This window comes from Nesoenas mayeri, assembly GCF_963082525.1.
Source record: "Nesoenas mayeri genome assembly, chromosome: 18".
In the NCBI taxonomy this organism is placed as follows: domain Eukaryota; kingdom Metazoa; phylum Chordata; class Aves; order Columbiformes; family Columbidae; genus Nesoenas; species Nesoenas mayeri.
The window spans coordinates 8,729,304-8,754,918 of record NC_137566.1 but is presented as its reverse complement, the minus strand read 5'-3'; the positions used below and the strand labels follow the sequence as shown (position 1 = coordinate 8,754,918).

The window sequence follows — 25,615 nt, the reverse complement described above, 5'->3', positions numbered from 1 at the left end:
AGAGAGGGTGTGGAAAGCACAGATTTGCTGTAGCAATTGTGCAGAAGGGAAATTCTGCTCCTTTTCTGAATTTCTCAGCTGAAGCAAAGCGTTTCTTTGCTGCCCTTTAGTCATTGTCCAGGCAGCCAAGTTGTCACTGGTTTGCCTGCCAGGCAATTCTTGCAGCCTTGCAAGCTGATACCGTCAAGGTGTTGCTTGCAGTTCCCCTGAAGCAAAGGTTTCTTCGAGTGCAGCCTCCCATCCCTGCCTTCATCTCTCTGTTGGGAAAGTGGTGCAAGAAGACAATGGCTTATCAAAAAATAATTGTAAAAGCCACCAGACTCTTGTTTCTGCTTCTGCTGCCGTGAGAGTTTCTGCAACAGCAAATTACATGGGCATCAGCTGCTCTAGCAGTGAGCAAGTTTTGCTGGATGGACTCCTCTATAAAGTAACAATTAGGAAGTCCTTTCTTCTGAGCTTCAGATGTTATCTAGGAAGAGTTGTATGTGATACTCAATAAGTCAGAGCTGAGAAAGCCTAGATATACCTTCGCCTCCCTCATGCTCCCCACTATACTGGAATTCAGGAGAAATTCCTTAATAGTATTTGTTACTTACAGTGTAATATCTCCCTCTTGCGCAAATGATACATAATTTTGGATTGGGCTGAAAAATGACTGGGCATCACTGTTATCCAGTGTCTCAGCAGTACCAGTGAGGGCCCATAGATCACACTGGAGAGACCAAGCCCCAAAAATGAGTAGTCTGCAAGAGTCGGCTGCTTGACAGCCAGAAGGAAGAGCCAGTTCTTCCTTTGGGCATCTGCCCCCCATGCCATGGGGAAAAAAGGGCAGCGAGGAGCAGCTCGTCTGTCCCCACAGCAGCTCCCATGGGTGAGCTGGAAGGGGGAGGCGGGAGTTTATTTTTAAGGGATTTGTGAAACAAAGAAGATTTGAACTGTGATTTTCATCATGCCTCTTGAGCTCAAGAGAGGCATATTGGTGTGTCTGGCTCTGATGAACTGCATGAATAGCTGTTTGTTTAGCAAGCCATTATATGCATTGTTTTACAGTTAGCATTTCTTACCCTTTATTCATTGCCTTTTCTGTGCTCTCTTTCTTTGTGTCTTCTGTCTCTTGCTTTCTTCCCCCTCCTCAGCAGGCCTCCTATGCTGCCTCTTCTTTCTCTCCTGTCTCCTACTGTGTCCAGCAAACTAAAGTGCCCTTCACCCCCGAGGACAGCGGTGCCGCTCAGGGCCTCACTATGTCAGTCTCTAACTCCTTTCTCAACCGGCACAGCTCCTTTCCTGTGCACTCGGTGAGTTGCTCTCTGCACTTTAACGTGTGTGTGTGTGTATTCGTGTTGCTGTATTTTGCTCGTGTGCAAATTCCGCGCTTAAAGGTCTCGGTTGCAGCTAAAGGTGAAAGTTCTTTTGGGGGTTTTGATCTCACGGAGACAATCAGGTGAGAAAAACTGTAAATGCTACTAAATGAAGCACAAGGGGAGAAGTGGTTTTCATTACATCATGTACATGTTGGGATTGACATTTATGGCAAGAGACTGACAAAGGAGAGCACGGTCCTTCGACCTTCATGTTCCCCAGGCTGCACTTTGGAGCTGCAAAGTCTTTTTTGTTCAGTTGAATATTGTCAGCGATGTGGATGAGTCGATTAAAGGCTGCTGGGTGAGTCTGGCCTTTGGAGAAATAACAAGATGCCACCCCCAAAATACAAGGATTTAGTCAAACATATGGAACAGTGGCTGTAGCTCCTTAATGTTTTTTTTCTAGAAAATGGTCTCCAGCAGATCTTTCATCTCATTTTTGCTTTTCTGCTTCCCTTCACGTCTCCACAGTCCAGACAAGCTCAGGAGCTTGTACAGTTTGCTGAGGAATGAGCCGGGTTTTCTGTCCTGCAGCACTTGTGAGCAGTCTGAAGAGACAACGGCGGGAGGAGCTGAGAATTATTCAAGTCAAAATAACAATAATTTTAGAGCACTGCTTAAATCTGTGATCAGCGGCTTAAATTAAATGGTAGCAATAACAAAGTGTTAACGTAATGAAATTAAAGCTAACCGTGGGATTCCAACAGCTCATTAGTATAAGGCTCATTTGCACGTAAAACTATGTGGTTATGCTCTGATTGCCGTGTGATGACAACTGAGAATAGGCTATTTTTTAACAGTGGCCTTGGATGGTTTAGTAAATTAGACTTCTTCTGGAGAAGAAATTATCAGACGAGACTTGAGGAAATTCAGAAGTGTTCAATTAGTTTAATATGCAGTGTTTGAAAACAGGATCCTACCCCTGCGCCACCGCTAGCTTCCCATTTCAACGCTTACTCATTCTCCAAAAATCAGCGATTATCGTTGGTCCAAAGGAGGAAGTATTCAAGTATTTTACAAGGAGTCCTACTTCCCAAGCAATGGATTAAACTGTGGCTTCCACTTGTGCGACAGTATCATGGTTTTGCTGCCTAGATGAAGAGGCCGAGGTGTTGAAAAGTTTGTGCTTGCAGAAGTTTGTGGTAAACAGCTTTAAAATTTGAAGGAATGCAAAAGTTCTGAATTGTGCAGCTGGCTTGTTTGATAGTGATCCGTGCAAGCAAAACACGGAACTGTAAAACTAGGTAAACGCACTTGTTTAACTGAGACGCTATAAAGACGATACAATACTGTTCTAAAAGTATGTGGACGCTTTCGTTCTAAAAAACGTCCTGGTTGGATGAAATGGTTACTACCTGCTTATTGTTCTGACCTGTTCTTGTCTTGCTTTGGACCACATTATTATGAAACTATTATTTTACAAAATGTTAAAACTTCATTAAAAATCCATACTCATTTGTGCAAGCATGTGGTGAGGGCAAGATAAATGGCTGGAGCATGGGGAACAATGAGAACAATTAGACAGTGCACTGTCAAACACACAAAGGAAACAAACTGAATTAAAAATTGTGATTTTTCCATAAATGCCTTTAAATTATGATAATCTCATAGTTACTCATGACTCTAGCTGGTCTGTTTTTTCACAGGCAAAAATGAGATTTTCCCTATGACAGCATCTCTTTGTCTGCGAGCTGCAAAATACCAATGTCCTTACATGCATCATAGCTGACCCACATCATACTGTAACCGTGGTTTATCCCATTCTCCCTGTCCCTAACAAGACAGGGATGTGAAACAGCTGTGGAGGTTTGGATCGCTCCCAGGGTGACACCCTGCGTTTCAGCACTAAGAAGGACCAGAACCCCTCTTGTGAGGGGCTGGAACGAGCGTGCGGTTTCAGGCGAGGGGTGACACTTTAAGCACATCGCTCTGCTCCTCTTATTCTCATCTTCATTGTTTTCCTCTCTCACCAGAGAAAGGCCACTCAAGTGAGCACTGCAGTGAACAATAAACCCGTTAAAAAATGAACATTAGCTTTCCACCAGCCCCAGTTAATGCTCAGGAGAGCGCACCTTCCCCATATCAGCCAGCTGAGGAGTTGACCAACTGTGGACCCAAAAATGAGTGGTGATTATCAAATTTATTAAAATATGTCTCCTACATTAATCATTATCCAGTCCAGGAAGCAAAAGCCCCTTTAGATCATAACCAGGAAGTCAGAGCTGATAAAGCAGATGACTGTCCATGGGCCCAACGTGGGCAATACCTCGCAGGTTGTCCCAGCGTAGCCAATTTTCAGAAAGTGCCCAGTGCTTTTTCCTTCCCTGGAGACTGGCAGGAGCCGATCCCTGAGCTGGACCCATCTGCTCCTGCGCAGGCAGCAAAGCCGAGCCTAAACCGTGTCTGACATGTCAGCCGCTTGGCTCTGTGCTCCAGGTGGAGGGCTAGTGCCTTACTACTGATTTACAAGGCTTAAAAAGACCGTTTGGAGACAGTGTTTTGAAGCAAAAAGGGAATGAGGCTGTTCAGAACATCTTTTCTCTTTCCATTTTTAATGTATGAATTTCTTTTCTAGAACTCTGACATTTTCCTTTCCAATCAGACGCTGCTGCAGTCCCGAAACCAGCACAGCTCTGTAAACCCACTAATCGCTCTTTTCCCTTCTTTGCAGGAAATTCTGTCAGAGGTAATAGCTTTTACTGGATAGAGGCAGATCTTGAGCAACTGTATCAAACCTCATCGGGTTTGGCAAGTTGAGCTTGTTTTTTACCGGCTCTGATTCGTGTCTCTGTTCCAACAAGGCTCGTGTGTTTAGTGTGGGCTGATATTTTAAGGAATTGCAGCATCATATTCCCCATCCTATGCACAGTTAAGCCATTAAATCCCACATCGGTGGGACAACTGGATTGTACTGTCAAGAGTCATTTTAGGGATTTGCGTGTCTTTTGAATGTACAGGAAAGGAAAGATGCAATAAGAAATCATCCTCCTCGGTAATGGTTGGCAGCAGTTTTTCTCTAGACAATCACCTCCCTCCTTCCTTCTTGCAGAGAGATACTTGTCTTATGGTTTATTAACTCCTTGTGCTGTTTGACTGATACAAGGAATGCAGTTGTTTCTCCAAGACATGTACATACCATTAGTGGAAATTTGGCTGCATTCTGCACTATGGAGAAATAACTTGCCTTTCTCAAAACGTTGGTTTTTTCTTATGTTTTCTCTTTAATTAAGAAACATTTCCAGTAGTTTTCCAGCAGCCAAATTGGTGGTTGGATTCCAGCAGAAGGCGCAAGTGATTTCCTTATGAAAGCTCCAGTTCAGCGCTTCTGTTTTCACTTGTTCCCACCATTCTTGAGCAAGTTGAGCAAGCACACAGAAAATTTGCAGCAACTGTTTCTCTTTCTTGTGTGTGCGCTAATATGTGTTCAGGAAAAGAAGGGTCAGATAAGCGTTTAAAGATGCTCAAAAGGCAGACATGTGCTTTGCATGTTTTCCCTTCCTCACTCCAGTTGGCGTAATTCACTTCCAATGCGAGCAGAGACCAGTTTTCAGCACAGACTGAGCTGCTTTGATTCGTATCGTGGTCCCGTGGTGGGAGCTGCAGTCAAACCAGGACTGAGAAATCATAGTTTGTGAGTTCATTTCGCTCCTAATCAGGATTTGGCTCCATAGTTTGGAGCAGAAGGAAAGGGAAATAAAAGATATGCATCCACTTAACCAGTTACCGGGGTCTAGGTATTGTTTTGCCTTTCCTGTTCAGCGTTTCTTCTGTGTTTGTGTTGGTTTCCGCTGCCCATGGCATGGCTGGACGGTGGTATTAATAGTGCCGTTGCATGCTGGCAACACTGAATCCTCCTGAAAACCACTTCCTCCAGTGGTTTATACATTTTTCTTGCAGTTGGAGCACTGCCTGTCTCTGTGTAGGTCTCTCTAAACGGTCCCCTCTTGACTTCATAGGTCACGGGCCACATTTTGGGGTGACTGATTGTTTTGTAGCCTTGTCTTTGTCTCCTTTTAAAGGGCTGCTTGCTGGATATGGTGGTGTTGTCTACAAGCCAAACAAGAGTTAATGCCATAGGTGTGATCAGATTGAATTCTCCTGGTGTTTTTAAAGAGGGAGATGCGTGATAGCGTGGTTAATTAATCTCGTAAATGTTTTCTTCCCCCCACCCTGTATTCTTTTTTGTTGCAAAGGTGTACAAGAAACCCTCCCACTTAAGGAGAGGTTTGGATTTTGTGTTTTCTCGTGCAGAAGCCAGGAGAGCCTTTCCCAAGGGAATAGCAAGCCCCATCTATCCATCTGCCAATGCTGACCAGCTCTTAAAAACACAGGAGGTCAACTGTGCAGCCAGGTCAGAGCCCTTGCTGAGAAACACTCAGGCGTGAGGAGCTGCTGCCTTTCCTGTGGCCGATCTGTTGGCAGCTTGTGTTTCCAGCCATTCATTGCAGGAGCGTTTCCTTCCTCATTAGCAAAAGTACCTGGAAGCCCAGCATTGTGTCATGGGATAGGAAGTCTTTTCCAGTACTTGTCTGTGCAATTATACCCGGAGGGTGTAGCGGCTTTGTGCAACACCCAGTATTTTGTGAACATAGTTCTCTACTGTTAGAATTTGGGCATCCAGTTCTGGCACGTTGCCCACGTCGCTCTCTTAATAGCGTTAGCAGAGGAGATCTGAAAGATTGATCCTTTCCTCTGATAGCTTCGTGTTTTGGAAGTCTGATGCTCTATCTGATCTGGGAGTGTCTGGCAGGATCGCAGATTAATTTGGCAGAAGGCCGCAGGGTAACTGAGAAGGCTCTGCTTAAAAGGTGAAGACTCTCTGCTGAAGCTGCAGATGCTCTGACAGCCATATAATTGAATTCAACTTTGAATTTAGGAAGGCGACTGCTGTTACTCGTGACTAGTGACTCCCTGTCTCCCTGTTACTCGTGGTCAGCCATGCCTAGTGAATGTAGAGAAGCACTACTCTTGAAATAAGTTGTCTATGAGAGTGCTTATCTCCTGCCATCTAATCCAAATAAACGGTTGTAATGTCATTGACCTTTGGGACATCCTGTAACACCACTGGCTAACGATGGAAAGCTGTTCTAAAATATTGACCGTTGCAAAAAATCAAAGGCGGCAAATTGAAAACGTGGAAAGACGCCATCTCTGGGAGACCTTTTTGTGTCGGAGTGTGCGGTAAACATTCAGGTCCAGGAACTTCAGCTTCCTGCGGTTCCCAGGAGACAAGATTGCTCCAAGCTCAGAACACGCTTTGTGGAAGAACTTCCCAAGTGGCAAGTAGGGTTGTTTTTTTTAAATCCACTTTACTGGTGAGAGGAGAGGGATCTCTCTCTTCTCACCGTGTTGGCCATTTGCCATCGTAGCTCAGGATCACTTGTGCTGGGAGACCATCTCCTGGTCCTGTGGTGGGAGCCTGGCAGCTTGGCTGGGGTTTGAAGAGGAAGGCATCTCTTCTCAAAGGGCCCGGTTGCACCCTTCTTTCTGGCTTTCCCAGAGGTTATTTTGAAGTACTTCACTTAAAGCCGTGGAGTAGGAGGTTGTGTCAGTTCAGCCATTACTGAGACCGTACTGACCCTGCCGGGAAGCTCTGAGAAGCAGATTAAAACACGCACTGATTTGTTTCCAAGAAAAATCTGTTGCCTGTGATCTCACAGCAGCAGGATTAGGGAAGAACAAGCTTTCCCTGTGACAGTTCTATTGAATGGACTGTCCCCTCCCAAAGAAAAGAAAAGCCTTTTAAAGGATGACAGGGCTTCCAAGAGATGTACAACACCCAAAGCCCTGGAAGCTGTCGCCACAATTCCTGCTGCAGCTGCTGGCTGGGTGGGACTGGAGAGCGGAGGAATGGGTGCCATATGGACATCATCTCCACCGCAGGGTGTTTTTTTCCCTTTTAAAAGTATGCTTCATTCTTGGCTCTTGTCCCAGCACGGCTGCATAGTTGGAATTCCAGAGCTGCTTGCAGGCTCCGGAGGAAGGAGGGGGCTCCCTGGCTCGCTTGCTACAAGATGCAGCGTTACAATGAGATTGGTAGTGGAGAGCAGCCTGGCTAATTAATGCCAGCACACCAAAGGCTTCTCTACACTGTTCCCTTTGTTAACAGCATGCTGAGAGCGTGTCTGCGTCGTTAAATGATTGTTCTTGGATCTCATAATGAAGATGAATGCATTTTCCTGGGTACCTGGGCCTTAAACTGTCATTTTCAACACATCTAATGCCAAGATATTGTGTTGAAAAGTTTATTGGTGAGGCCGAGGAGAAATTAATATATAGATTTTCAGTAGTAACGTATCTGCATTCAGACTTTTCAAATTGATGCGATGTTCTGCTATATTTAGGTCCAAGTTGCCTTTGAATTGGGATTAATGTCTCTGAAACTATGCGAGGCTGGAGCTGTGCAGATGTCCCTGCCCCAGAAGCAGTAATTCATCTCCCCGAGCCGCCGGCTCAGCCTGCGGGCGCTGTACCAGGCAGCATTGAGCCTCCTGGCCGGCGTTTGCCCTGAACTAACCCTGCCAGCACCATCGCACAGCACGAGAGCATCCCAGGGTGCTGCCTGTCCCCGAGTGACTCGATTGAGGACAGCGATTCCCTTTCACTCCTGCCCTGCGTGAGCTCCGCTTCGGCTTTGCAAAGGCTTGGCTTTTTCTGCGGGTTCGGCGGGTCAGAGACAAAACCCCTGGGGACTCCTCGGTGGAAGATGTCCATCAACTGCAAAGCGAGGGACAGCGGTCTCGTGTGGGCGCAGGAAGCTCAGCTCCAGGGGAGCTGGCACGCAGGTCCCATTTGAGCAAATTGTTTCCTTTACTGGGGATCTCGTCATCGGACCAGCAGTTTGTTGAGTTCCTTCACTAGCGATAGTTCTCCATTTGCTTTGCTCCTGTTCTTTTTTTGGGGATCTATCCTGGGACTTGGGGCGATAGTTGGTGTATTTAGTGCCAGTGAGATCATGAAATACCAGGGAGACGGGGCAGGAATAATGAATGTGCTGAGCCAAGATGATGTCATGAGCCTGGCGTCTTACGAGGGATTTAGCGTTTTGTGCCGTGCAAGTGAAAATGAATAAATGCAGAGCATTTATCCAGGCAGAAAGTAAATACAGAGATTAGACTTGTCATTGTTACTGAGGCAGCACCAAAAGCCAACAGTGTCCCCAGAGCCGGGGCTGCTTGTCCGGAAAGAAACGGGCAGGAAGAGAGAGGAGCCGGCCCCAGAGCCAGTCTCCTCTTAGCCACGGGCATGGGCTAGGGATTTGCATTTTAGTGATTTTTTTCAGTGGTGTTTTAAGGTCTCTTTCCAAAGCATCTTCCTCTACTTGCCTGTATTACAGCCTGCAACATGTTTTGGGCCCCAAATTCACCCAGAGCGTTGCCGAACTCCAGGCTCGGCACAGGGCGAGTACTCAAGGATTGAAGTGGTAGAAGGTAAAGTCCAGCCCTTGACCTCTACATTTCCTTTCCTTTGTAGTGGAAAAGCTGTTTTGCTCAAGCTCCTGGCCCGAGGTTGTTCTCAGTTTAGATTTTTAAGCTTAGCTTGCCTACGTATAAAACACACCGCTGCCCAAGTGGCTGCTGCCACGGCTCAGGGGGCAGACTGAGCTTTGCTTTTCATCACCCACTCGTCTCTCCTGAGAAAACGTAGCCTGAATTCTCCGACTTGTGCCTTTGTTTCCCCTTCTCCTTTTTACATCACAGCGGTGTTGCTTTTCAGCCGGGTTTAAGCAAGTTGTGTCTGTGCTTTCTGAGAGCTCTGTGATGCACCGTCACTGCTGCAGGTCTCTCCAACCAGCAACCACTACAGCTTTATTTCAGTGTGGTTTTTTAGATTATGGGATTCCTCCTTAGCCCACTTGACTATGACACAGATCTCGCTAGAGGTCGAGCTCTACAGGCTTTAAAATAAACTCCTCTCCAGCAGGTTTAGCATGATTGTATTTTTTTTAATGGGTGTCAGCTTTGTTTTAGACTTACCATGATGGCAAATCTTACTAGCACCAGATGTTAAAAGACAGAGGGTTGCTCTTGTTTTTCTTGGCACAACATATTCCCACTGCAGCCTGTTTAATATTATCTGAACAGTAATCTGATGATTAGGAGAGATCGTGAAATAAAGCTTTACGTAGATGATCGCTTTTTATCTCTTCAGCTGACTCTTTGAGGCACAGCATTAAAGGATTGGTCTGATAAGGAATTCGTCGCTCCTGAGGGCAATTACCGTTTCTGTTCCTTATGTTTCACAAATGGGAAGGAGTAGCAGTGTAATCTCCTTTATCCTTCAGTGGAACTTTGAAGACAGTATCCAGCCACTCCTCCCTGGGAGCTGTGTGTTCTGGAACAGTCTTGACACAGTAGCTGTTAAATTACAGGGCTGGAGCAAACGGCATCTTAAATTTGGATCCTGTGGAAAATCCCAGAAAAGCAATAAGCACTCAGAGTACTTTTCTCTATCTAGATATTTCCAGCATGCTCACAGCGTGGTTTCTGTATGCGTTCGCATCCTTTCGTCTGCTCAAATGATTGCTAGGGTCACTGTCATGAGAATTACTGAGATGTTCAGGCTTTCCCCTGCCTCAAAAGGGCTGGATACCTGCAGGAAAACACCCTGGTACCTGTTTTCCCTCTGTTTGTGCAAAAACGTGCCTCTCCGTGAATAAAACAGCTGACATGTCCCAGGTAGTGATTCCTGCTCCAGCGCATGGGCGATTGAATTGTGCTGCCTCTGTCCGAGAGGTGCCCGTGTTAGCAATGCCTTGTGCTGTCACTGCTGCGCTGCTGCCGATCTAATGACTTTTTCTTTTGTCTGTCTCTTTCCTTTCCCCATCTTCCTTGTTTTTTCTGTGTCATCCGTCTCTGCATCCTGCAGTACAAATCCGTGTTTAGGTCCTACTCCCAGGACTTTGTGCCTCACAACCAAGTCTCCGTACCTCCTTTCCTCTCTTCTGCCTCCTCCTCCTGCACCACCCCACCTTTTCCGCCCGTCCATCCATCCCAGAGCCCCGACCTGGCGGTGCCCGCCGCAGCCAGCCAGTCACCCAGCACTGCGGACGTGCCAAACTCCTCTTCTCAGGAGAGCAGCTTTAACGGGAATGCTCCTGTCTGCCTTCCTTCTGAAACCTCTCTCACTGATTCTCTCCAGACACCTTCGGTGAGACTATCCAAAGAGATAATGCGCCTTAATGCAAGGCTGGGTTTATTTGTTGTTTTTTTTTAAATAAAATGTCTCATATTAATACGTGCTTAATATGATCTAGTCCGTTTTACAAACGTGTGAACTGCAGAGAGGTAATTTCATATAGAAATGGTGGCTAGAAAGAATGAGCGACCTCAGCAGGTTTGAGAAAAAGTTAGCACATATGCAGGAAACATAAAATGTCAAATGCTGGTGAATGGGAGAGAAGTTGCTGTAGCTTCCTGCAATTGTAATACGAAGCTGAGGAAGGTAAAGAAGGCTCCTAAATGGTGGATTCAGTCCAGCTCTGTCTCTGTGTAAACCTGTTGCTCTCTCCAGGCTCCTGCTCACCCCACTTTTCCAGCAGCCCTTGCTGTGCTCTTGCTGGCCGTGCACGTCCGTGCAAAGCATCACGTGTTGGCAGAGTTAGACTGACGCCGTTCCCAACACTGATATGGAACTACCGGTTTAAGGTCCCAGATCAGTTTTGCAGATCACTGGGCAGGTTCCTGCATAACAGCTGCTTTTCTGAATGCCTCGCTTACAGGGCAGTTCCTCCTTTGTTTGCTGCAAAGCCTTGAGTCGACGGCATTAGAGCTGTCAGCACAGTGCATGGTAGTGCTGCTTCTTCACAAAGTTTGAAAGAGGGATGCAGATTGATCAGATTTTTGTGTTTTGGACCGACCTTGCTGTGGCATCTTCCTTGCGCTGGGTCCTTGTTATGGCCCAGAAGCCCTCGAGTTTGGTTCAGCCTGGCATGGTGGCTCTAGTCGGTGCTTGTAGCATAGTGTGGGAGATGTATTTGACACCCTCTGGGCTGCAGGGCTGACCTGCACTTAGCGGCAGGACCACAGCGTGGGTAGGACAGGCACTTGTGTGTCCAGCTCTGAATTCTCAGCTTCCATCACCTCGAAATCTGCACATGCAAGTGGCACCTTCGCAACGTAGAGTCCATGGCAGCTCTTGCAAAGCAGCGCCTGCTGCTGTCCTGCTGCAGCTCGCGGCCTTTGGGATGGTCCCGAAGCACGAGAAAATAATTGCACCTGGGAAGGTACAGCCTCAGTGGCCGGTGTTGGCCACTGAGCCAGAGGAAGGGCTCCCATTAGGGGACAGCAGCCACCGAGGCTTCTCCTCCCAGCCCATGGGCACGTTCTCTAACATCAAGCACTCGTGGGGGGCACCATCACATATTTCCTTTCATCCTGTCTCCCCCAGAGTGAAAACGCCAGTGAGGAGGCTGGTGAGGGTGAATACGTCAATCTGTATTCCTCTGGCCAGAGCAACGGGGAACTCCCTCGCTCTGAAGGAGTAAGTAACCCGGCCAGGGCCGCACGCCGGGACGGGGCTGCCTGGTGCATGCTGAGCTCACGCCGGGGCTGCGCGCTCGGCACCGGCCCCTCCGCACACCCCGAGCTCCGCGTCCCCCCACCGCCCCGGCTCCCTGGCTGCTGGTCCCGCTGCTTGCCCGCTCGCGGCTGCAGGCTTGGCTGGCTCCCGGCCCGCGGGGCGAGCAGGGGACGCTCTCGGGCCACCCTGAGCCCCAGCGGGAGGCAGGGGCGGCTTCTGCTTCGCTGTCTGTTTGGAGCTGCTTGTGTGAGGTTCCCCTCCACGAAACTGCACCCTGACCAGCACCGCGTCTATTCTTATCACTGCTTTGTCTTCCCTATTTTAATACAGAAAGCCTTGCACTCTAAATTATTCTTTTCCTTCATCGTTTGGATACAAAGTAAGTGATTGATTCAGCATTGTAATCGCACGCTGTTTCTTCCTTTCCTCAAGCATCGTATCTTAGATATTTCCTAGAGGAGACAGGGCGTTTTCCATTGCAGGGAGGTACCGTCTTCCTGTTGGGTCATAGGAAAGCGTGCAGAGATCTGTGGTGATCTTTTTGCCTGCCCTCGTCTTGGAAGGCACATCTCCTACAGGATGTGTCCAAGACCTTTATCCGTGCTGGCGTTAAATACTCCAGGAGATAGCGCTCCCATCACTTCTCTTCAAGAGACACATCTGGGCAGGTCCGTCCTTTTGGGCAGCTGCGAGCTGGTTCTCAACTTTGAAGCCAAGGGCTTTACAGATATACTCCGGAAAAATTCTGCAGACACCATACAATCTAAATTCACCTGTGTGTTTTCCAGGCCAAATGGGTAGCGTGTAGGTGGTTTCCATCCAGTCTTTTCAGTAGGCTGAATTTCCAAGTTTCAGTCTGCATGATATTAATTCTGAACCCCAACACTGCTCGATTAATATTCCCGTTTGCCATTCATGGATATTTTTCTCCTTAACAAATGGCTCATTTAAAATGCTGTATCTTAGCTTTGAGCTCTCTACCTGCTGTTCCATGACGCAGGTTCAGATGATTCTGCATTTTTTGCATTCGCTTCGTTTCCACAGCCGTAAATTGTGAAGCGGAAACGTTGCATCGTTGCGTAACCTGTTCTGGAGGGAGAGGAGGGAGGTAGGAAGGGCAGTTTGCATCCACCCCACAAAGACAGGCTGGTCTTTCGGAGGCTGTGACCAGGAGGGGAGCCAAAACCAGAGAGCTTAGAGCTGGCTGTGTCCATTTCGATTGAAGGCGAGTGTATACCAACAGTAAGGGCTGGAGGAACACAAAAATAAAAGCCTTGAGAGGGTTAAAATCCAAGACAACAGCTGATTTGTGTTGTAACTTTGAGCATCATTTCACAATGTTAAAAGCAAACAGTACTAATTACGCTAGTCTCCAGAGATGGTCCCAAATTTCCTGTCTAATTAACTTCTGTGTTTTCCCGGCATTTGGCATTAACTTGCATCAATCTTTAACCGCTCTGTAGGAATTTACAGTAAAGGGCCCTTCAGGGGCAGTCAGACTGTAAATGCACGGCTGGTTGTGGCGTAGGACCCCGTGTAATGATGAAAACTTCCCTCTCTTTGCAGGAATCTCCCTCCATCAAAGACGGCCACTCGAAAGACTCCACTTCAAGCAGCAGCACGGTGGGGAAGGAAGGCCAGGACGGTGCTGAAAGGTGAGCCCAGCGCCCTCCTGCTCCCCAGCCTGGATGGGCAGAGTCTCACCAACACCCCCTTTATTTGGCACAACTGCCGAGTGGTGGGATCGTGCTGAGGCAGGAGGATCCTGGCACAATGTTGTTACTTAATGAGCTTGCAGGGGTTAACGCAGCCGCTGTTGGTCGTCCTGAGTCCATCTCCTTGGCAGTCCTGTTCAGACATTGGCTGCTCCATCCTCCTTCCAGGGAAACCTGTGAAAAAAGCCTGTGTTGCTGCTGGATCTTACAGAGGGGAATTTCTTCCTAACCCTGCTAGTTAGGGGCTGGCAAGGCCCTGAAGCAGGAGGCTTTATATCCCTCCTAATGCTCTTAGCTATCATTTGGCTATGTAAATGAAGAGGTGCAGGCTGTAACAGATGGGCTGCAGGAGGAGTGGAATGAGGGCTTCCCTGCTGCTTGAGATTGCTCTTCAATTGCATTTCTAAAGCAGAAATCACGAACAGCATTGTTTGGTGTGCTACAGTCAACTTCCCTCCCCCATTTCCCTGCAGTTGATGTGAGAGTTTTAATCCCCGCAGTGCAGAAGACAATGCAGAGTGCTCTGCAAAGCTCAGGGTCTGCCCAAAGTACTGACTGCTGCACAGGATTTTGGCTTGTGCCCAGGGAAACCTATAAAGAACATGCTGCTTTTTATTTTTTTCCTTTTCTTCCAGAATACAGGCACAGAGAGCATGTGGCCAGGGACAAGAGCTCCAGCCTTTGGGGGCAGGAACGCTGGAGTTGTGGATATACACCAAAAAATTGGTCAGAGCTTCCTGCTCTGTCTTCTTGTCAAAAGAGAGCCTGTTGTCTCCCTTGCAGCAGCACAGTGGGTTGTGAGCTAAGATGTATATATGTGTAGAGTATGCTCAGTCTCTCTGCGTTTGAGGAAGGGCTTAGATTTGTGTGCTCTAAAAATTTGGTGGATTAAGGAGACAAGGAAGTGTGTACTCAGGCAGGGCATAGTAAAACCCCATCTGCCAGAAGTGCAGGCAGACGAGTGTTGAGGTCCTGAAAGTTCATTTTTATATTTTTCAAGATATGCACAAAGCAACAGAATTAGACTCAGACGTTCAGGCTTGTTTGCAATAGGTTTTCCTCCTGATTGTCTGTGTATTTACTGTCACTTAATGAAGGTTTGTACCCTGAGAGCTCAGGTGGACCAAGCATCTCTTCACCTGGGTGGACGGTGACACTGATGGTTATTTGCCTCTTTTTTCACAGGCAGCAGCAGTCACCAGATGCTTTGGAATCATCGCAGTTGGAGGAAGAGGTAGATGAGCTATCCCTTATCGACCACAGTGAAATTATGGCGAGGTTAACGCTGAAGCAAGAGGTAGGTGCATGCGGGGTTTGCTTTCAGACTCTTTGGTTTATACTGTACGGAAATCTGTGTGCCCAAGCAAGGCGTCAGCTTTTATTTGATAGGAAAAACTAGGTTGCGGCAGAAGTGGGATGCAGCTTTATGTGTGCTGGCTGTTGTGAAAGCGTGAGATGCTGGTACATGCAGGGAGCATCAGCCCTGAGTGAGGGTTTCACAAAACGTGAGGTGTCTCTCTAAAAGCTAACAAACCCATCTGGTGCCCTTTTCCCAGTCTGCTCCTTCCCACCTCTTCAGCCTGCTGCAGTCTGAAACTAAACACCTGAGAGCCCGAGCACAGCAAATCCAGGTGCAGGTTTCAATCTGAAGGCAGGTTTAGCTGATTTCCTGAGCAGGATGTTGTATTACTGGTGTGGAAGAGCAGCCAGAGTAACAGTTTCTGTATTTGAGAAGTGGCTTTATTTCTGTGAGTGAGCTTTGCTCACTGGGCTCTTGAACCCAGCTGTTCCTGACATGCAGCTGGAGGGCATATTCAGGCTTTTGAAGCTTTCAGACTGTCAGGGAGTTAGTCTGAAAAACAGAGAGAATGTATCATTTACTGGCACTTTCCGAATGTTCTTTGGTCAGCCGAGATGTGCAGGAGAGAGTGAGAAGCTGTTACTCATTTATTAAGCAGCATTTCCTGAGTCTTGCCAGAGTGTCACCTGAAAAATTCCCATCTCAGACATAGCTGCTGCATGGCTGTAATCTGTAATCCATGCTTTTATCAGGGTTTTGTATATTGAAGTGGCAAAGACATTGCTAAGGGAAGCCAGACATGACTCCAGTCTCCTCTGCAGGAATACTTCCTTTGAAAATCAATTAAAAATCAGTGATTTCTGAACATTTGGGACTAACATATCTGTGTCAACCCCTACCTTTTATTTTCTTTGTGCTCTACGTGTTTGAAACAGTGTAGAACTGCCAGTGTGGGCTGTTTCCTGCAGGGTGGGAACCGCTGGCTGAGTGATGGGTTTGTTTTGCATAGTTTGAGCTGTGAATTCCAGTAGTGAGAAGAAAGATGTTTTTAGCACGTGGTAAGGCAGGGGTCAAGCCATTAGCAGGGCTTTTTTCTGCTCCTGGTTATTGGATCGCTTCAGGTGACCCCCCAGCCAAATAGTTCCAGATCAGGGAATTAACTCGCTGGGTTTTGATGTTCTGGGAACGTGCAAGTTGAGTGCGTGACCTCTCAGCACACAGCCACTGTGGTACGTGATCCCACACTTTGAGACAGTTCACACAGTGTTATTGCTTTGTTAACAGGAGCATTTGGGAGTCTGGGACATTTCTGCTCATTCTTCTGTGAGCAGAAGGCTCAGCTTTCACTGAGCTTCACAGCCTGGCCTTAAGGAGTCAGAGACCTCGAGTGAGGATCAGCCCAGATCCTCATCTGGGACACCAAATGCTTTATTCAGATTCCAGGATCAGCCCAGCACTGAAGACCATGTCCCAGCTTGTGCCAGGAACATGGCATACTCTGCCAGTCCTTGCTGAGTTTGAATCCCAGAGATGATAAACCAGGTCACAGGGAGCTTGGGCCACGCTTAACATCTGTGTTCTCATTGCAGGGAGATGATGGGCCAGATGTTCGTGGTGGATCCGGAGATATTTTGTTGGTGCATGCAACAGAGACCGACAGGAAAGGTACAGTGGGTTTCCCAAACCAGAGCTGAGGAGCACGGCCCTTTGCTGCTTGTCTTCTGCATCTCTAGCCCGTTTGGTCACCATGTCACTGCAGACAGCTAGGTCAGGGTGGAGAGGACCAAATCATGATCCTCTGAGTTAGGGGGGGATTGTGCTTGTCTCTGGTGGAACGGAGATAAGCTGGATAAGCGCCTAGTCGTTCCATTTAGCAGCAGGGATGGTGTTAACTCCTCACAGCCCTTGCCCAGATCTGGAAGGCAAGGGGTACCAGTGGAGCTGGTGTCTCCATGAGCCAGGGGAGGCCACTGCAAGTCCTGCTTCTTTGCTTAGAGGTGCTCCTTGTCCTTAGAACTTTGGGGCAGTGGTGATATAGGAGTTGCTGGAGTGACTGTTACATCAAAGTGGGAGAGGAGGGACGTTGATTTGGGTCTAACACAGTACCCGTGGGCACTGGGAAAGCTGTTCAGGTGCTGATCTGGTGACACCCCATATTTTCAACTTACTGTGTCACTTCCTAGAGCCACTCTGTACCCCTTGTGTGCTGGAACCCAGACTGGTTCAGAGAGAGAATCCACAGCACAAGAAAGGAGATGTAGGGGAGGAGAAGCGGGGTTGCAACCCTTAGCTATAGACTTGTTGAAACCCCATTTTATCTCTCCAAACTCAGTCACCAGCACATGAAGCAGCTCCTTTCCCAGACCGGCAGCAAAAACAGCCTTTGCAATGTGTCCAGAGAGTGATTTTGAACCTGCCAAACACATTTGTGCTGATGACCTTAACCAGAATTGATCTCCTTATCTCCTGGGACGCAAGACAAAATGCACTAACCCGCTGATGCACTCAGCGCTCGTATTTTAGAGGTTTGATAGTCAAAGGGGAAATATCTTTTGTGGGCATTTTGAAATGGTGGGGTTTTTACTGTAACATAAGGTGTTTGCAATTACTTACAGCACCATTCAGCTCACAAGAAAATCCTTCCCCTGACAGTTACGTTTCCCTGTTTACATCACGCATCAAATCAGGCAGCAAGGACCAAAGTTAGGAATATACTAGAGAGGAGGAGGCAACCAATTGTGCCAAAGCTAGATATGTATATTTTTTAAAAAATGGTCTAAATGAGGTGGTGGAAATACCCTTTATAAAGATGCTTAAACTGGAATAGTGAAGCTCTAATTTACACCTGCTGTTCTCCAGAACAAGCATCACACTGGAAGAACTTCCCTACCGTTCCTGTTGCAAGACGTCTCCTTGGTACAGGGATGTGTGTTAGACCGCCAGTTGGTGAACGGGGAGCTCTGGGGTGCTGTGAGCAGTGAAAGCCGTGCAGAACCTCTCCAGACTAGGAAAAAACACAGCAGGGTTTTGAATGTGCAGCAGAGTGAGCTCTGCACAGAGTGAGTCTCAGAATAGTCCTGGAGCTTAAGCCTCCCGGGCTCTGCCAAGCGCGGAGCTGAATGGAGCACAGAGGAATTTGTGCTATGCTAACCCAGTGTTTGGGTGACTGAGAGGGTTAATGAATTAAGCCTACAATGAGAAGAATTCAAGGCTTGTAAATCAATCAGCCAAACGGCACAGAGGGGTATAGTTAAGAGGCTTTCCTTTAAAGACGAATTTCTTGGCAGCTTGGAGTGCCAGAGCAGACCAGCTGTATTACCTCACGTTGCCTTTTGGGCAGATGGGAACCCAGAATAAATGTAACTCCACGCCCTGTTGCATGATGCTTCTTGTCCGTTTGAGTTTTCTAAAAGAGCTAAATGGAATAAAGGGTAAAGGGAGACTTGTCTTTAGGAATAAAATCCATGGTCGGTTAAGTGCTCCCAGCCACACACTGGCTGTGAGCGCAGGATTACGGCTGGACGAGGCCCGGGACTCACCCTTGACATGACCACCCAGCCTCCGGCTTTAGAGCTCACGTCTGGTTGTCTATAACCAAAAGGCAGCAGCGCTCCCTGACTTTAGAGCAGGAGGACGCGGCGCCTCTGTCAGGCTCCTGCCAAGAGAAACGCGGCAGGTAGAGGCACAGCTCGCACCCGGTCCTGCTCTCCCCCACCTCCACGTGCAAGGGATGGATGGTACACAGGTGTGCGGTGAGCCCTGGCCTGGCTGAAACAAGTTTTACATGTGGAGCTGAGCCTGGGCAGGCACGGCAGAAGCTTTTTCTCCTTCTCTGCACTGCCGGGGCTGTGGCAGTGGTTGCAGTGCGCGGGTGCAGTGTGCTGGGCACTGCACCTGCTGCAGATTAATGAACAGAAGTCGACTGTGTGCACTGTGTCTGTGCAGTGGCAGGGTCACGGTAGCGTCAGGTTTTGTACTGCAATTTACTCTCCTTCTGGCCAAAAATATTTAACATTTACACCATCCTGGGGCAGATTTCCTGGAGCACAGCAAGGGCATAGGGTCTGCAGCACTGTATCGCCGTGTCAAACCACATGTTCCTGAGCAGGAGGAAGAGTGACCGTGTCTTTCTACAGGGCTCTGTGCTGCCTAAGTGGTACAGACAGCGAACAGGCACCCACCTCTCACCATCAGATATTTTTAAAGTATCCCCAAGGTCTAAACTACATTTTTCCTTGACCCATTGTTAAAAGTTCCTGTCCCACAAGCAGGTGTTTTTCACTGGCCCCTTTTGTGGTCACAGAAACAAGCAGCAAGCCTGGGTGCTGCAAATGGAAGCCAGCACAGTGGGGACAGGGCAGTTTCACTGTTGCTCTTGTGCCATAGGGTCCATCTGCTGGTAAGAAGCACCAGCACAGCATTTCTGCAAAGCCTGTTCGTGTCAACATGTGTCCGTGTCCTCTTGATGTGAGACTGGATTCAACTTCACAAGAAGCTTCCTTTGGCTGAAACTGAGGCTTTCTTGTCTTTCTCTGTAGATCTGGTGCTGTACTGTGAAGCCTTCCTGACTACATACAGGACATTTATTACCCCTGAAGAGCTCATCAAGAAGCTGCAGTACAGATATCCTTTTGCATGAGCGGCATCGGAACCACGTGGTCATCATGGGGGGAGCTGATGACAGGTTGTCTGGCCAAAAGCCGCTGCCAGTGTGGTGGGTGACGTGCTTGTCCTGGAGGTGTCATGAACAGGACGTCCCGCACCTCCTGCACGTGGGGGATGCTCTGGGGCAGGTGCTAGCAGAGTGCTGGACCAGGGACTTGTCTCCTGAGGGCCCTGGCGGGAGAGAAGAGCAGTTCACATCCTCTGTACATCACTGGGGAACGGGCCATTTGTTCAGGACATCTACAAGAGCAGGAATCACGCTGTCGTGAGGGGCTGTGGGGGTTGCCTGCATGGGTAGATGTTGTTTAATGCTGGAGGTGACTAAATGGTCGAGACCTTTTTTCCCTCTTACTACAAGAAACGTAGCGCGGAAGAGAATGTCCTCGTAGCCTCCAGTTCCGAACCGAGCTCGTGGCTGTTAAGGAGGCGATGGCCCCTGCGCTCTGTCCCCACTGCTCCCCTCGCCCTCAGCTGAGCTGCTCAGCATCTCGGATCAGACAGTGCAAAGACCTCACGGGCTTAGGTCCTGTCTGTGCACGTCAAAGGGAGCCTGACGTCACCCTGTCCCCTGTCACAGCTCGTCACTGCCACCTGCAGCAGAGCCTGCTCCCCACGCTCCTGCTGGCATCGGCGTGGACACACGGATCTCGCTGTGGAGCGATTGTCAGTGAAAATACCAGCTGGGGCATTGCTGCATGTCAATACTTGAATAACCAATAACCTTTTTCTCTTTCCCTTTGTCCACCTGGCAGCAGCTTTTTCAACCTGTGCTGTGTCCCTTGCCACCATTCTCCTTGCAGCAAATTAGGCAGTGGGGAAGGCAGAGGTGACATCTGAGGTCTGTCATGAGACCAGATGTCTCAGACCAGCAGGGAAATCACAGCAGAGGAGTGCTACTCATTAAATTCCACCTTAGAGAGAACAGTTTCAGGGTACACCTGCTCTTCCAGCATCGATTCTGCAAGGTGTAAGTGCCTCCTCACACCCCTGCTACCTGCAGCTGGTGACAGGTTAATCCCATGTTAATTAGAGCCATATCGGTGTTCCTTATTTTCTGGAAATTGAACACCAGTTTCAGCCAAGACAGAATATTAAACGATTCTAATGTTGCTCAAGGCAGCTGCTGATTGTACTAATTCTTGTCTGACAACACTTAAGTTGATTCTTTAACTTGCAACCAACGTATGAGAAGTTTTGCCACTTCCCAGACACGTTTAAGAAGCGAGTCAGCAAGAACACCTTCTTTGTGCTGGTGAGGGTGGTGGATGAGCTGTGGTGAGTTGCTTTTTTCATCTCAGGATGGGTACGGATACAAACTCCATAGCTCCATGGAGTCACTCCATCAGAGTCACGGCTCTGATGCCTTCCTTGGGTTTTCCATCTTTTTTTCAGCTTAGTGGAGCTGACGGAAGAAATTCTCAAGCTGCTGATGGACCTGGTCTTCCGACTGGTCTGCAACGGGGAGCTCAGCCTTGCCAGAGTGCTACGCAAGAATATCCTTGATAAAGTGGATCAGAAGAAAATGCTGGGCTACGCCAACTCCAGCAAACCTCTTGCAGCCCGTGGGGTGGCAGCCAGGTGAGGAAAGATGGGACTTGAACATAAGACCTATGGGGAGAGGCTGAGGGAGCTGGGCTTGTTTAGTCTGGAGAAGAGGAGGCTTAGAGGTGAGCTCAGCACTCTCTAGAACTACCTGAAGGGCAGTTCTAGCCAGGTGGGGATTGGGCTCTTCTCCCAGGCATCAGCAATAGGACAAGGGGGCATGGGCTTCAACTCTGCCAGGGGAAATTTAGGCTGGAGATGAGAAAGCAATTCTGTGCAGAGAGTGGTCAGGCATTGGAATGGCTGCCCAGGAAGGTGCTGGACTCACCGGCCTGGAGGTTTTTAAACTGAGATTGGACATGGCACTTAGTGCCGTGATCTAGTAAACAGACTAAACTTGGACCAAGGGTTGGACTCGATGATCTCTGAGGTCTTTTCCAACCCAGTCGATTCTGTGATTCTGTGTGATAATGGTACTTTGGTCCTGTGAGAGACAGGGCATCCCTTTCTTGTGGACACAAGAGTTTTGTCCGTCCAAAATATAAGAATGAAAATAAAACAGGACACATTTTCTGAGCCTTTATACTTTGTCATTTTCTTCCTACAGACCAGGGACCTTGCATGATTTCCACAGCCACGAAATAGCCGAGCAGCTGACCCTCCTGGATGCTGAACTCTTCTACAAAATTGAGGTACAGAGATGGGGATGGGGTAGGGGCAATCTCTGGCGTTCCCTGCCCGCTCTGCAGCACGGCCCTTGTGTGGCAGGAGGTGCTGAACTCGGGTCAGCAAGCGGCTGTGAACACAGACGGGGAATGAGGAGGCATAAATCCCATTTTAAAGTGTGGTATTCTCACACCCCTCTCTTCTTCTTCCTCGGCAGATCCCAGAAGTTTTGCTTTGGGCAAAGGAGCAAAACGAGGAGAAGAGCCCCAACCTGACACAGTTCACAGAGCACTTTAATAATATGTCCTACTGGTAAGGAGCTTAGAGCACCCGTGGCACTGAACCGTGCTTAAACCCCAGTGCCCTATAAATATTTGAAATATTCCTTGTAGAGTTGGGTCCCCTTGTTACAAGTGGGGTAACCTGTATTTTTGGCCAAGAATTAGATGCAGGGCACTCACTGAAGACCCCAGAGAACAGGAGAAAGAAAATCGGGACACTGTAACCTGTAGGAATTATTGTCAGTACCATTGAGCCCTTCAAATAAACATTCCCCCTGCAAATAAATGCGCTCTGTGAAGGGTCATGTCGTCGTCTTTGACATTTTTCTGTCTTTGTTGTGAATTAGAGTGCTCCATTTCAGTTGGAGGTGTCATGAACTATTTAGTATTGTAGGCCCATCCTTATCAGTTATCTGGTTTTTAAATGAAACAAGAAGAAATCTGACATCTGCGTAAGTGGGTTTATCTTTTTTCTGTCTTTTCTTCCAGGGTCCGTTCAATAATTATGCTACAAGAGAAGGCGCAAGACAGAGAGAGGCTTCTCCTTAAGTTTATAAAGATTATGAAGGTATCAGCTTGGTTCTTGCCGTGAGTCACACATGCTGCTCCTTGGAGGAGCAGGGGAGTGGGACCTTCTGTTTGGCAGAGCTGTTTGATGCTAGAAAGCTTTTCAGATCTCTGGAGTAACTGGAATATTCTCCCTGTTCACAGCACTTACGAAAGCTGAATAATTTTAATTCCTATCTGGCCATTCTTTCTGCACTGGATTCTGCGCCCATCCGAAGGCTGGAGTGGCAGAAACAAACCTCGGAGGTGAGGAGCAGCCAGGGCTCTTGTCTGCGGGGGGAAAAGATAACGGTGCTGACGGTGTGAAACAGTTGGGGGGTTTAACAGCTCAGCAACGTCCCGGGGCAGAGGGATGGGGGGAGCTGCTCTCCACGGGTGCAATCCTGCAGCACAGCTGGGCATCCTGCAGCACTGCCAGCGCAGTGATGGGTCAGAACAGCCTCCTCCTCCTCCTCCCCTTTTCTTCCTCCTCCCTGCAAATGGAGGGCTCGGTGTATACGCACTCAAGCTCAGGGTGGCATTAACTCCCTGGCTCTCTGGGGAGAGGTGACAGAGAAAAGGGGTTTGCAGCAGCGGAGTCACCGTGCGCTTTGTGTTCCGGCAGGGCCTGGCTGAGTACTGCACGCTGATCGACAGCTCCTCGTCCTTCCGCGCCTACCGAGCAGCTCTGGCTGATGTGGAACCTCCCTGCATACCTTACCTGTGAGTTGGGAGTTGCTTTTCCCCTGCTGTTATTTCTGCACGCTCAAATAGTTCCTTCAAGGATTTCTCAGCAGCTTGTGCTCCGCTCAGCACTTGCTTTTTGCCCGACATCTGGAATAAGATGGCAAAGTGGCACATCAAATCATGTGCCCTCTCTGAGCAACCTGAGCTGGTGAAGATGTCCCTGCTCATGGCAGGGGTGGCACTGGATGGGCTTTGAAGTTCCCTTCAACCCAAACTGTTCTGTGATTCTGTTGGTGGTGGCAGCAGCGGGAGGCTGTTAGATTCCATCTGGCTGGCTGTCCTGCCCAATGTCACCAACCTCCCTGCCTGTTTGTCCCTTCCCTGCCCTGCCACCCCATTCTCTCTTGCAGAGGCCTGATTCTGCAGGACCTGACCTTTGTTCATCTGGGAAACCCCGATTACATCGACAACAAAGTGAACTTTTCCAAGCGCTGGCAGCAGTTTAACATCCTGGACAGCATGAGGTGCTTCCAGCAAGTGTAAGTGCAGCAGCGGGGACTCAGAACCACCATGCTGGGGGTGGGCACGGGGGGTTGTGGTTGGGGCACAGGAGCCCCTGTGGAAGGGGAATGCTAAAGTAAAATATTGTGATGGAGATGGAAGGAGACCTGGTTACAACAGGGCTCTGGACACAGTCCTTCCCTCTTTAGGGTATTTTTTTCCTCAGTGCAGTGGTGGGCATGATGTTTTTTCCCCTTTTTGCTGTCGCACCACAATCACAAGTACTGGGCTCAGGTAGCACAGACCCCACAGTGCTGGGTGTCCCTTAGAGCAGGACATGGTGGCTCGGAGCTCGGAGGGCTCCCCAGGTATCCCCTTGTTCAACCACTGCCCTCCTCTGTGCTTTTGCAGACATTACGACATCAAAAGAAACGACGACATCGTGTCCTTCTTCAACGATTTCAGTGACCACCTGGCCGAGGAGGCCCTGTGGGAACTGTCCCTCAAAATCAAACCTCGGAACATCACAAGGCGGAAAACAGACCGAGAAGAGAAAACCTAGGAGGAGGGGGCGTGCGAGCGAGGAGAATTGCTCCGCAGACGCGCCGAGGGCAGCTATGAGACTGGAGTTGAGTGTTTGTACCTGTTACTGGATGACGCACCCTCCCTCCCAGCTGGCAGCCGTCCCGGGGGGGCCAACGTCATCGGGTGCTCGCAGCGGGCGAGAGGTGAGCGCACGTCAGCCACCGAGGGCAGAGATCAGCCGCTGTGCTCACCCTCCTCCTCCTCCCGTCCCTCCGTGCCGTCAATCAGCTTTAAACCCGGGGAGAGAGCTTTGTGGAAGGAGGGTGCCGTGCGAGTGGTTTGCTGGCTCATTGCATCCCGGAATACCGCGGGTTTTTGTTTTCATCCACCAAGGAGGGTCAGCAAGAGCTGAGCACCCACAAACTCGTCCCCGGAGTGGTGGTCAGCAGCTGTGGAAGCCGAGGGTTTGAGGCTCCCCTGCAATGCCACCTCGAAACGCGTTCGTCCCCAGGAGATGAGGACGGAAGAGGAGCTCTGCAGAGGAGCTTTCACAGAGCTGCTTGTGTTTACAGGGGTCTCCGCATTACCCCAGATCTCCGGCGCCTTCCTCGCGGGGGGAAGGCACCAGTCGTAGATACGGAAGAGGCACTGAAAACGCGGGCAGAGACCCGCCGTCTTCAGTCAGCGTGTCCCCCTCCTCCTCTCAGATCTTGTTATTTAAGCAACGATAAATCCCTCCGAACCCTGGAATCACGGACTACCCGAGGTACCGCGGTTCACCCGTCCCGTGAACCCGTATCTTTTAGTGATGGTACTAGCTTTTGCACAGTAAATGCTGTAGTATATGAGACTGTAAATACTAGTATTTAGAATCCATTGGGGGATTTTTTTGATGCATGTCTGAATACCGATGGATTTATAGGAAAAAAAAAAAAAAAGCAAAACAGTATGTATAAAATTCACAACCAGTGACAACGTCGTTCCAAGTGCTGGAAGGAAGGGGGCTTGGGCGGCTGCGGCGCAGGAGAAGGAGCCGGCGGGTCCGTTTCTGGGGTTGGAAATGGGAAGCGGGAAGGAGCCCCGTGCCCGGCCGAGCTGTCCCCTCCGCCCGCTCCTCTCCCCTCTCACTTGTTGCCAAATGTTCTTCTCCAGGGGATCTGGCTGACCCTTGGTGCTGTCCTTGCGATCCGCGCCTTGCCAGGAGCTCCATGTCCCCAGCAGGTCCTTGTCCCCAGCCCCGTCCCCAGTCCCACCGTGCTGGAGCCAGCGGGGCACAGGGGCAGCCCAGCAAGGGGGGGTCTCATT

The 25,615-nt window shown here is 49.0% G+C and overlaps 1 protein-coding gene across 1 annotated transcript in view; it reads left to right on the top strand.

The window, feature by feature from the left end:
* The window catches only part of RAPGEF1 (Rap guanine nucleotide exchange factor 1), a 75,646-nt gene extending 50,031 nt beyond the window's left edge, over positions 1-25,615 (top strand). The window contains exons 11-26 of the mRNA XM_080356075.1: positions 1,137-1,295; positions 10,230-10,511; positions 11,751-11,843; positions 13,449-13,537; positions 14,783-14,894; positions 16,487-16,562; positions 19,436-19,527; positions 20,752-20,837; positions 20,955-21,140; positions 21,712-21,796; positions 21,988-22,082; positions 22,541-22,619; positions 22,763-22,864; positions 23,223-23,320; positions 23,695-23,823; positions 24,197-25,615. Coding sequence (XP_080212201.1) covers positions 1,137-1,295; positions 10,230-10,511; positions 11,751-11,843; positions 13,449-13,537; positions 14,783-14,894; positions 16,487-16,562; positions 19,436-19,527; positions 20,752-20,837; positions 20,955-21,140; positions 21,712-21,796; positions 21,988-22,082; positions 22,541-22,619; positions 22,763-22,864; positions 23,223-23,320; positions 23,695-23,823; positions 24,197-24,347 — 1,914 coding nt within the window. The 3' untranslated portion in view covers positions 24,348-25,615. The remainder of the gene's footprint in view (positions 1-1,136; positions 1,296-10,229; positions 10,512-11,750; positions 11,844-13,448; positions 13,538-14,782; positions 14,895-16,486; positions 16,563-19,435; positions 19,528-20,751; positions 20,838-20,954; positions 21,141-21,711; positions 21,797-21,987; positions 22,083-22,540; positions 22,620-22,762; positions 22,865-23,222; positions 23,321-23,694; positions 23,824-24,196) is intronic.